Below are 12,742 nucleotides of genomic sequence, written 5' to 3'. Positions count from 1 at the left end.
AAGATAAATAAGCCCATGAAACTAGGGGCAAAAAAAAAAAACCAAAAAACAGGAAGGAGGGTATGATGTATTAATGGAAACATCTGCAGCTTTTCTTCAGAAAATGTCAAATTCATTAGGTAGATAGGTCTACACTATTGTAACTTTTTTCCCTTTTTTTTTTTTTTTTTTTTTTTTTTTTTTAACTGCAGCATGTTGTAGCAGTTTCACTACAGGCTTGGAACAGGACTGGGTTCTTCTAGTCCCAGTCCATGAGTTGGTGACCAGAATGTTCTGTAGCCTCTCCCCAGGACTGCTATATTTTCTTCATTTTCATTTCATTCAATCCTGCCGTGATAGCTTGGGCCATCTGTTTTTGCTGTCAGTGCTTTTTGCCATTTCTTCCACGGCTGCTTTCTGCTTGGAACAATCTGCTTGGATGGCAACTCAAAAACTGCATGTACTAGGACACACAGAGGGAGCAGATTGCATTCTCATGGTAACAAGGCAAGGAGCCAGAAAGGATGGATAAATTGTGATGTATGAGTGTGGCTTCCAGCCTGGCCTCTTGCTGAACTTTATTCAACACATCCTGCTGGTTCAAAAGGATGATGCAGCCTGCTAGAATAGAGCTCTTGTCCTTCTAGACATTCATGTGTGGCCAAAGTAAGCACCTTGGTTTATTTAAATCTGAGTTTGTGTGCTGAAGTAAAAGGCAGAGATGATCTTAGGAAGTTGAAAGGTTGTGGGCTGGATTCCCTCCATGTGCACCCTTTCTTAATTCTCTTCATTCCCACAGCAGCTTGACACTCTTGCTGCAGGGCTTGACACTGATGTTTTCCACTGCAATTGTGAGGATTTATAACATCACAACAAGAGATATTACCTCCTCTGTTTTTATTGTTCCTTCACTTGGGTGTCTCAGCTTCAAGAGTCACAAGATAGAAATAAAATGTATTAAAAAACGGATGAGGAAAAAAACAATTTTTTGGGGTAGACTTACCCATACTTTTAATTCTTGTTGCCAGACACAGCTGCACATTCTGTCTCTTGGTCAGACCACATGTTCTTCTGGAGATGAACCCTGTGACCTGACTGTGTGGGAACTTTACTACTGTGCTTCAAAATATTCAGAACTGGAAAGCAGAGACATAGAACAAGTGTCAGGGAAAACTTCACAAATTTAGGACAGTTCTAATAATACTTCTTCCATTTTTGTTGCTGTTGGGGTTATAAATAACAAAATGTTGGGGAGGACAGCTTTCTGTACAAACAGTAAAGTTTGTAAGTTCTCTGCCTGGCTGGGTGACTGTGGTACCAAGTGCTGGCTGATGCATCAGAATTCCTGAGCATGTGGTGCAAAATTTATTCAGCACGTGCAAAAATTGCACAACAAACTATTTAATTAGATGGTTTCAGTTCCATGTAGTGATTATTGAGTTTTGAGGGTTTTAATTCCACCCCCTCACCTCTCTGTCATAGTGTTTAAATGAAAAATTCAGGATTTGGATGGACAGCTATGAGAGTATTTATGTATCAAGTCACGAAAGCTGTGTAGCCCATATACAGAAGTATTTTTTAATTGCTTTTCTTTTATATTTTAGGTCTCTCAGCAGCCAAGCTACTGACTGAGTCAGGCTTGAATGTGGTGTTGCTGGAAGCCAATGACAGAGTTGGTGGAAGAACTTTCACCGTAAGGGTAATTATCCCCAGAGCCATTTATATACTACTGTACTACTTATATTCATACTTACAGTATGTGCTATGTGGGGGAAAATTTCTAGATTACCAGCAGGTGGGATATTTCTTGATGTTGTACCAATAAAAGTAGGGAAGGACTGGTATGGTGGTGGGGACAATATTTCTGTGATCTTCGAGCTCTGGAGTCACCCATCTGGGAAGGAGAGCACAATGAGCTACATTTCAAAATAAATTCCTGGGGAAAGACACTGCAGAAATCTCTGTGGAAGAAACACCCCTGAGGCCAGCCATGCTGTGAAGAGCCTTGAGCTGGGCTGTGACATGGCCCTGCAAAGCACCCTATTTCCCTTCACTGCTTTCTTCTGCTCCCCCTCTCACTCTGCCCATTAGAAAATCCTGTGCTGCTTCCTAGGATAGTGTGTTTTAAACTGGTCATTGGTGAGATGCCTGCCTGAGCAAGAGCTGCACAGCTGTCTCTGACTCTCTCCTCTCTCTGCCTGCCAGGCTCTTTCCTCTTTTTAAGGCTCTAATGGGCCACCTATTCTGGTTATAAACTCCAAATTACAATCAACGTGCTGGTTATAAACTCAGTAATCCCCACATCAGAACTCTACTGAAGAATTTGTTTTCCATGGGGAGAAGAATCTTAACCAAAATGCTCTGGGAGTATTTAATTTCATTTCATTCCTCTGGATTGCTCTTTTAACTTGTGTGCTATTTACAAAGGATTTATCTCTTGGTTTTTGTTTTTTCTCTTCTTCCCTTTTGTGTGTGTTGTGTGTGATAAACCAGAATAAGCAAGTTAAATATGTGGACCTTGGAGGGGCTTACGTGGGGCCAACCCAGAATCGTCTCCTGAGGCTCTCCAAAGAGTTGGGAATAGAGACATACAAGGTGAATGAAGTTGAGCACCTGATACACCATGTCAAGGTAAGAGACACTCTCAAGCTGCTGCTGCTGCAAACATGAGCATTGTAGTGATGTCCTTTCTCCTTGTTTTCCACTCTTGCTGCCCTGGAGAACACTTGAGTATGCAAAGTTTGTGGGTTAAAAAGTAAGTGTGTTGATAATGAAATCACCAATAAATTACTATACTAGTACAAATTATGACATGCACACATATTTATGTGTGTACCCTGTGGGTGCATCCTGTTAGCTCATGCCTTGGTTCAGGTCTCACCTCATAGCTGAAAGCTCTCAAAAATCTTCCTTGTTTATGAGTGGTGCAACTGTGACTCTTCTGTGCAGGTCAGCTCTGATATGCACTGCCCAAGGTGGCTGAAAATCCCTTTCAGAAATCCTGGATGTTTCTCCAAGCAGGCTGAAAGTCTCTCAGGATGGGCTTCCTAAACCAGTGACAATTATGCTGACAGAGAGAAATGTGAGAGGTTATGTCTGGTTTTGCTGATTGGGTGACTTAACATGCAGAATAGCAAAATAGTAACTGCAAAAGGCTCTGGGAACAGACAGTGTTGTGGAGGCAGATCTGAGTTCATGGTCTGAAAAAGAACAGCTATGGCAAAGCTGTTAAAAAGCCCACTCACTAGTCATTCTCCAAAAGAGCATCCTTTCTGCTTTCCTGATATAGACCAGTGTTGCACTTGCACAGAAAGGAAACTTTCCAGGTTAGACTCAAGGAAGCAAACTCTGGGTTTCATTGTATGCTCAGGAAAAGCCATTGTGCAATGACTGGCAAAATATTTGTAGCTGATGTTTGATCAAAGGTTAAAGAAGGCGTTGAGAGCTTTTAAAACAGCAATAGAGAAAAGATGTCCTGTCATGTTTTCCATTATATTTCCACTCAATTTTTATAAATAAGAAGAGTGTTCTCAAAGTGATTTGCTATGGTTTCAATCTGTAATTACCATTTCTGTGGTAGAACTAATGGATACATCCACACTGCTCTGTTTTGTGTGCCTCTGGCATTATCTTCTAAGCCAATTTTTCTGTTTGTTCACAGTATTTAGCCTTTAAATCTCCCCAACAGCAATAGGAGGTCATGCCATGAGGGGAAACACTTGACATGGCCAGTCAGGATGCTCAGCTTTTCAGGGCAACCTGCTGCCCTAGCATTCCAAAATACTGCCAGAAATCACTGTTTCTTTAGGTTGTTCTGAAGTTTTGAAAGTCTCCAAGGAGAGAGATCCTGGATGCTGGGTGAGTTCTCCCAAGCCATGCTGAGAGCCTAAAGATTGTATGGAAACAGTCTGTAGGCTCAATTGCCTGTAGGAGTTCCTGGAGAGAGGAAGGAGAGAATTGTGTGCCAGAATTCCCTGATAGTCAAGCAAGAGGTAAAGAGAAGAGATAATTCCACAGTCAGTAGCACATCCTTTGCATTTCCTGATTTCATTCATTTAAAATCCTTTATTTCCATTTTCCTTCTGTGTTAATACAACTGTGGGGAAGTATTACATAGTTGAAGAATTACTCACAGTTAAATAATTGGCCTGTGAGCAGTATATAATAAACATATACACTGTCCCTGTGTGAATTTGAATTCACATGCTGACCCAAGCTTTGTGACTGTGGGCAAATAGAATTAAATTCTGGACCACAAAATTATCTGAGCCTGGAGAGGCAATGAAACCTAAAGGTTTTAATTCTTCTTTTGCCACACAAAAATCAGGCATCACAGTGCATCTTGTAAAATCAGCTGCTGTTTTTACTTATACCCAAAGGCAAAATCAAGCCTTTCATAGTTAATTAAATTCATTTTAGAGGCTTTTTAATACAAGTAATATATGCAGCTTCTTTGTAGTACAAAATGAAAAGAATGAATTTTGTTGATCTCTGGGTGGGTCTCTACTAATTAGGCTTTACCAACTTGATTGGGTTGCATGGTTCTTTTCTCCTTTAATCTTTTTTAATGCCAGGTTCTATTGTGAGATTATTTTTGGTCTTGCTTATATTGCGTGTGATATCTTCACAGAAACTCAAAATTTTATTTCTTGCCCTACATTCTTTTTTCTTTTCCCTCCACTTGTTAAGCAGCCTTTTTCATGGTCTTTGAAAAGAGATTAGTATGTTCTTTTCATTTTTTGTAAATACTGGTTCATCAGCCTTAGTGAGAAAATTAGTATTGCTCTGTGAGTAGTGTTTGGTAGGCAAATTGCTGCCTGAACACCATTGATTTTTCAATAGCCTAACTGAAATTAGGTTCATAAATCCAGATTTGAGAAGCAAAAGCAGAACTTTCTGAGAAGTCATCATCTCCTAACAGGTCTCTCATTGGACTGGTAGGCAGATGTAAAATCTAAAAATGCTTCTTAAAATGAGAACTTCTTAGCTGCCCAGGAGAGGATTCAGGGTCCTGCCTTAGATATGCAAATTTGCAGCTTTTGACTAGTGGTGTTTGTTTTCCTCACCAAAATGAGAGCTTTTGTCTTTAAAAAAGCAAAGCAAAGAGCATATAGTTCTGGTAATTTTTACCATATAACAGTCCCTGAAATATGAACTGAAATATGAAAACGTGTCCATTATTGTGGGGATTTAATTAACAAATATTCCTTGTTAATTCAAGCTGTACTTCACTTCTGTGGAGTCTCATTAACCATGCCAACTTTCTGCATTTAAAAACACAAATTTACCATATTTTCAGTTGTAACACAGGTTCATTGTCTAAATTAAGTGTGGAACTGGTTTGCTCTGCTATCCTAAATCTCTATGAGGAAACATTTCTTTATAAGAATAGTTTGCCCAATTAATATTTTTACATTATTCCTTCATATTCTGTGAGGATGATCCACTCTTTGTCCAGATGTGATGCCAACTGAACAACATCCAATCCTGTTTTCTACCAGATCTTTATATAGGATAATGCCATCAATACTTCCTGGAAATTTCTTATTATAAAAAATGGTAGAAACACTCATTTCTTGTAATCTCTGTGTTGTCTCAGGGCAGGCTGTGGATAGTGCTAGCAGCTGGCTATTTTCACAGCCTGTTGCACATGAAACATTCCTGATGTGGTTATAATTGAGTTTTTCCTTTAGCACCAAAGAGGCCCCACTGCCATGGTCCCCATCCTGGGGGTCTTTAATGTTAAGGTGCTGGGGGAAACATGAAGCATCCCCTCCCCAGTCAAGGTCTTGACAGGAACTTGCCACCACATTCTGTCAGAGGATGGAGTTTCCTCATGCTCATCCCTCTGGAGGTGTCTGCATGAATGTCATGCCCACTTGAAATTTGGCACCACTTTCATAAGGGATAAATAATTGACAGCTCTGGGGAGAGTGACAATGTGACCCCTGCCTTCAGCACCTTGTGAAGGTGAATATTTAATCCTATGCACACAGTACTTTAAACAGGACCCCAAATCTGCACTGATTTTGCCAGGTTGCCTACTGACCTGCAGTAGACTTGCAGAGTAAAATTTTACAGCCCTCTTGGGTGTCATTCATTTTCATCACTGTTGTGCTTATTAAAATGCAGTTTGCAGTGGTCTTGTTCATGAACTAGAAATATGATGGCCACCTTGTATTGGGATTTAATTAGCAGCTGGATGAGTGATGCTGTATCTAAAGCTACAGAATTTAGTGGTGTTTCTTCTGTGATATCTGTGATATATGCACTGAGGCTAAACAATATGATTTATTTAAGCTTTTCACGTGCCTAGGGGCAGTATCTTCTGGCATAGTCTAGTATAGAACATAAGAGCTTAAATGGATTTTTGAATGACTAGATAAAAGTGCTTCCATTGTTCTTTGTATATCTTAATTAGAGTGCAGTCAGAGAATGGAAAGACTGTGAGACTCTCAGTAGATATCAGTTTAGGTGAGGTGAAATAGCCTTGTGTCTTTTGTTTTCTCCCCTTTTTGATGACAATTCATAAACAAGAATTTGGGGAACTGAGAAGACATCTGAATGTTGAAGAGGCTGAGCATCTGGTGTCTTGAAAGGGAAACCAAATAAATTTAAAGACACTTGAATTGCTGCAGGGCCTTGATAGTTTCACATGCCATTATTGGAACACAAATCTATTTTAACTCTTTACTGGAGATGAGGGTGCAGACATTCCTGCCACATGATGCTGTGCCATTATCACACTCACTTGTAGCTTCAAAGGTGAGTCTGAGGTTGACTAGGCTCAAATTGGTGAAAGCATCTTCCAGACCCCAAGGAGGGATATCCTGCAGTCAGAGAATGAAGAGCAGCTTTTGGCAGGAGTACAGGAAAAGTTGGACTTGCTTGGTCTCACTGGAAATAGAGGGGCATCTTCCCTTTTCTCTGTGCCAGCCAGCTGGCAGTATTTGCAAGAAGAAATTTCCTAATTAGGACTTTTTAAATTAAAATATAGATATTTGTATTACAGCAGCTTAAAAGAAGCAATTATGGACAGCAAATCTGCAAAGTGATCTCTGTCAAGGGGGACTGTAAAGCAAGGTCTTAAAAAAGGTGTTTGTTGATCTGGAAGACTGAATGGAAGGCTGGGAGCTGTGACCTAATAGTAGCATGAGGATGAAAGCAGTAAGAAAAATGAACTGTGAATAAAGTATGCATTTCTTAATTAAATTTGAGGGGAAAAGAATCTTCCTGAGTCTTAGCTTTCCCAGACTCCATGGTCTGTTTGTGAGGAGACAAGGGCAAGGACTTGTGCTCCCACCTAGATTATTTAATGGAGGCTGCTGGGAGAAAAGCTTCAATTGCATCTGGATGCAGAAGTGATTTTTGTTTCCCTTGTGAAGCTGATTTATGTCTACAGGAAAACAGAATTAGAGAAATGTCTATTTAATACTGGAACAACTGGCTGAGCATATTGGGTTTCACATGTCTGTAAAATTTTATGTAAGTTTTCATATTCTTAGTGACCCCAAAGTCACGTTCTACATAAACCCAGTGTTCTAGTTGTGGTATACTGTCTGTGGTATACTCAGTTACACTGTGGGCAGATGCTCTTTTGAAGGCTTTCTTTATTTATGCCCCATTTCTCTGCTTTTTAGAAGGGAAGGAAATATTTCTGTATTTCTAATTCTAGAAATACTGAAAAGTTTTCAATTTATTTTATCCATTTTGTTGACTGGTTTAATTCAGGTGTTGAAAGCCTCTGCAAGCCCAGTATCAGAGTATTTAGGAACAAAGTCCCTATAAATCTGTGCTTCATAAGATATCTTAATATTTTTTTTCTAAATATGTTTTTTGGTGTCTGAAAACAAACAAAAAAAAATCTCATTCTAGTAAGAAGGAGAGTTGGTCAATTATTTTCAGAGCTGATTGGAACAAATAGTTATGTATATCTACAGTTATATATAGACTTTAAATTCAGAGCACATCCTCAAGATCCTCAATTTCACTTTCTATATCACTTTGGTGATGTTTCTCTAATTCTGCTTTTTTTTCAAGTGTGACAAATATTTAACAGATTGCATGACCAGTGTGGTAGAGTGGAAATGGACTTCATTTCCATAATACAACAGAAACAAGTTGTTCCCAATTAGCTCCTTTCCTTATCTGAATGCATATTTCAAGCCACTGTGTCTGGCTCTGCAACACTTAAAATGGAATTAGTTTTTGTAATGAAATTCCCAAGCCATGTTGGCATCCACAGCTGATGAACTCAAATTAAATATTGAAAGATATTTGGAGGATATTTTGGCATGTCTTAATGTTCTAGCTTTGCACCATCAGTTATAATTTTTTTTTCTACTCCAATTATATTTTCTAACCTGTGATCTTCTTACCTCTAGAATATTATAGTAACCAGCCAGGCATTTGAGATCCTGAGCAGTTTTGCAATGAAGGGAGTTTTAATGAAGCTCAGCTCTGTTACAGTTTCTAAGTAGGTTGTAAAATCTCTCTCATTTTGGTCCAGCTACTTGCCATTTTTTACTTGAGAATTGTGATTATACAAGAGGCTTAGTCTCAAAAATGCTTTGTTAGATGTTATGAATTAAAAACAAATAACCCCAAACAACCAAAAAACACCTCAAACCAACAAACAAACACATGCACACTCCCAAAAACAACAAACACACACACACCCCAAAAGAAACCCAAAAAGCAACCCCCAAAAAACCAAACCAAAATTATCCTTTTCCATAAGGCAGCAGATGAGAAGCAGCACCTGAGACAGGTACAGAGCTAGAGCCTGAAGTGATGCTTTTCTGTTTCTGATTTTCCTTGGAGTTCCTGAGCTCTGGATGGATGTCATTACTGGGATTTTAAACTGGGGAGACAGGGGGTGTGTGGTGTACCAGCGCTGTGAATCAGCAGAGGGCACTACGTGCCAATAAACCTGTGTGGCTGTGAATTAAAATGCAGAGTGACAGTCTTGGTGAAGAGAGCATCAGTTAGTCCAGGGTTTAGATGGTTTAGCTGAGGGAATATCTGTGCTCAGTGAGAGCTGACTTCATTTATATACTGTGTTATGAAAAATGCATGGATCATTGTCACTGGGGGCTTCAGTTCACTGTGCTGCATCTCACTCTGGCACTACCTGGGTACATAATCTTTAGGGGAGCCTGAAGTTGTCCTGGGCCTGCACAAGCAGGTTTTCTCCTGAGAATCTCACTCTGCATTGAGATACAGATATTTCCTGGCAGTTCTTGCTCAGCTAAGCATTTTCTCACTGTCACCTTCACAGGAGAAGGTGCATGAGATCTGGTCCCTGTGCCCCCCTGAGTGCTGGGGCTGGTATTCAAGGGGCTGCTGATATTCAGTTGTCATGTTGTGGGGTTTTTTTCCCTTGTAATAACTCATTTCTTATGTCAGCTATTTGACCTGAAACAGACCTGATGTATAAAGAAATCTTATTTCTGCACGACTTACATGGGCCCATCGTAACTCAGCCAAATGTTGGTTGACGTGAAACAGATGGAGAAAAATCCATTGGGGATTGTAAAGTTTGTGACAAACACTGGGTTTCTCATTTCCCTGGTGGTTTATTCCTGGGACAGCTGGGTTGCATGAGTTTCCTCCCTTTAGTTTCAGCTCCTTCAGCGAGCTTTAGCCCCCACTGCAGCAGCAGCCTTTGTGAGCAGCAAGTGATCCGTGCAATGGCAGTAGATCTGCAAGTGCTGATGGTGCTGTTGTGATTTTTGAAGCATTGCAAGTGGCATCATGAAACCACTTCTAAAATTTTATGTACTAATAAAAAAAGGGTAAGAAATACTTCTGAGCATGATAGAGCTGGTGTTGAAACACAGTGTCAAGTGATTGGAAGGGGTGGTTGTTGTTGATGGGTTTATACAGCTCTGATTTAGATATAAAAATATTTGAAAAGGAAATGTTTTGTGCATCTTGGGGCATGCAAGTGCCTTGTTATTCTTTAGAGATTACACACCACCAGGAGGCACAGAGAATACTATTACTAGCAAATAAGCAAATTTTGCCTAAACATCAAAAATGTTTTTGTGTTTGCAAAATTGCAAATTCAGCACAAGTGCAGCTGAAATGTTTTGGTTTGTTGGTAACTACTCAGAGCCATCTGTAGTCTTTCTTTGCTGCTGCTATTTTTGTTTCTGTGTAGAGCCTAGCCTGGCAGTCTCTTCTCAAACAAAATTGTGATTGACAGCTCCTGGAGTTTTATTTGTGCAAGAAATAAGGATCAGGCCTTAGGAGATGCCTTAGGAGCTCTTGAAAGTAACTTTCACAGGAAACTCACTAACTTTGATGACTGCATTTATTTTTTTTCAGGTAGAAGTTTTTTCCAGTTCTTTATGAGACTCACCACCCCAGATTCCTACACAAGAAGCATACCCAAGGTTTTCCTTCTGGCAGTTCAGATGCAGTGAAATAGAAGAGCAGCAGAACAGAGATTTGGTTTGTGTGTCTCAGCTGTGCTCTCATGGGGAAGCGCTGCTGGGAATTCATCAGACTTGAGTTAACTCAGAGGGGATAACTGGGTTAGAGCTGCCTCTGGCAGACCAGGAAGCTCAGAACAAAATCAATAATTAGAATAACCCATTCTAATGCTGTCCTGGTTTTCTTCAGCACAGCAGTATGCTTGTTTCATAAACCTAAATTTGGGGAATAGCAGGAGCTTGAAACCAAGCTGATAAACTCTAGTTTTGGGATCCTTGCAGGATGCTGACACTAGTGAGGGCTCCAGAGTTCAGAAGCCACAGTAAAATTGACTTCTTGAGGCCACAGGGCCAGTTATGGAATTTTAATGTGCCCCAAATATCTAAAATGTAATTTCCAACGTGATTCAGGTGTTATCACCTGGGATAAGAAGGCACTTGGTCTGGGAGGTTTTGCTCCTCTCTCACAGCCCTTGGGCAGCCAAGTATGAATTGATGTGTGCCCAGTATAAATTGAGTCCATGGGAAGAGATTCCATAATAACACCCAGATGTTCATGCATCAAATGCCTCTGGTGAAGCAAACTTTTTCTGTTCAACTCAATCTACAGGGATGAATTTTCCTGATTCCAGATTTTGTTTTCCTGATTCCAATATTTTCATACAGTTGAGCACAAAAGATGTAGAAATGCACTTTGATTTCATGCTGAATGAAAAAAAAAAAAATTACAGCCATCCATTTTCTGAGTGAACATTTTCAACCTTGGTGCCTTTGGCACATGAAGTGTCTATCTACTATCTATGACAGAACTTCTGATAGAAAACTTCTAAAAATTTGGTTTTGGCATTTTTAAAACCATAATTTATCCTCCAAAGCACTACAGAATTAAATTGTTGCCTTGTAGCTACTTCTTGTCCATCTACCAAATAATTAAATCCTTTTCTCTCCATTTTGCTTTCTTCCTAACTTTCATTGCCTTGGTGTTTTTGACAAGGATTCCATTAGACTCTTCTGTCCATAAAGACTAGGTGAAAAACCAGTTTCTTCTTAACTTTCTCTGACCTGCTTGGGAGTTTTGTAAGCTTATTTTCTCTTATTCATAGGTTTGATTTTTTTTTTTCTTACTGATTTCTGAGTATCCTTCTCTTTGAATTAAAAGTCCTCAAACTTATTAACCAGCATTTTTTAAAGTTATATCTCATTTTGTTATTTCCAGACCAGGTTTTAAGTCTTTCAAGATCCCTTTGTACCCTTTTAGTGTATCTTCTGGTGCTTGCAGACACCTGAAGATTTGAATAATGTGCTCTCTGTTCCTTCTTTCACAGTATTAATAAAGAGACTAAATCAAATCAGGCTGACATTTCTTTGACTAAGCAGTTTGGGGATGCTTCTCTTCAAAAAGACACTGTTGTTGTTGTTATCTGGTTATAAATATTAAATCTTGGTGCAGTGTGATTTTTATAAGCCAGTGTGAATAAATTTTTAGTGATGGATTGGTGTGGCACTGCATCAAACATCTATTAAAAGTCAGTACTTCTACTGTTTGACATTCATGCTCGTGGAGTGTATGTTAAATACATAATTTAGTATAAATTTTGAAAAATCAGCTGTGGCATGCAATATGGCCTTTATTATTTATCTGTCTTATGGATTCCATAATGCACTGTGAAAAAACAAGTACCCACATAATGCTAGTGAGCCTTTCTTTGTGACTTTTTTAAAGCTATTAGGCTGCCATCCATATAGTCAGCCAGGGAAATCCCATGTAAATAAAACAGCTCTACAAAAGAAAAAAAAATGGGATTACCCATTGTCTTCCATTCTTAATTAAGCTAGACTTTCTGAATATCTAGTAATGGAGATTTAGATACAAAAGATATGACTATTAAATATGTAATGATGTAATTTGGACACTGGTATTGCTCACACTGTCCCACTCTGTAATTTGCAGCTAGGGATCTTGGGCTGGAAAAATAAGTCTAATTAGTAAATTTTCTGCAGGGCTGGTAATTTTTAGCTTAGCTAAAAATTTTTATCCCCAGGATGATCTCTGAGATATGATTTAGTGTATAATAAAGTTTACCACAACTACTTTTGACTGATTTCTGAAAGAAAAAAAAACCAAACTGCTAAATGCAATTAACAGTTAAGAGTTTTCATGAACAATTAGGAGGGAAAAATAATTTAAATAAATAAATAAATATAATTTTCAGTAGCAAATAGCCAATTTTTCGACTCAGTCAAACAATGCTGTTTCATCTCATTTTTTTGGGACTGATCTTAGTGACTCTACTGCAGGGTGTTTGTTTGTTTGCCCAGAAGTG

General features: G+C 39.1%; 1 protein-coding gene across 2 annotated transcripts in view; it reads left to right on the top strand.

The window, feature by feature from the left end:
* LOC130250547 (amine oxidase [flavin-containing] B-like) overlaps positions 1–12,742 on the top strand; it is a 50,222-nt gene that overhangs the window by 16,013 nt on the left and 21,467 nt on the right. For both annotated transcript variants that reach the window (XM_056486311.1, XM_056486302.1), the window contains exons 2-3: positions 1,584–1,678; positions 2,473–2,610. In XM_056486311.1, coding sequence (XP_056342286.1) covers positions 1,584–1,678; positions 2,473–2,610 — 233 coding nt within the window. The remainder of the gene's footprint in view (positions 1–1,583; positions 1,679–2,472; positions 2,611–12,742) is intronic.

The sequence above is a fragment of the Oenanthe melanoleuca genome, chromosome 1 (genome assembly GCF_029582105.1).
Source record: "Oenanthe melanoleuca isolate GR-GAL-2019-014 chromosome 1, OMel1.0, whole genome shotgun sequence".
In the NCBI taxonomy this organism is placed as follows: Eukaryota; Metazoa; Chordata; class Aves; order Passeriformes; family Muscicapidae; genus Oenanthe; species Oenanthe melanoleuca.
Note: the sequence above shows the minus strand (reverse complement) of the source record. Positions and strands in the feature narration are given on the sequence as shown.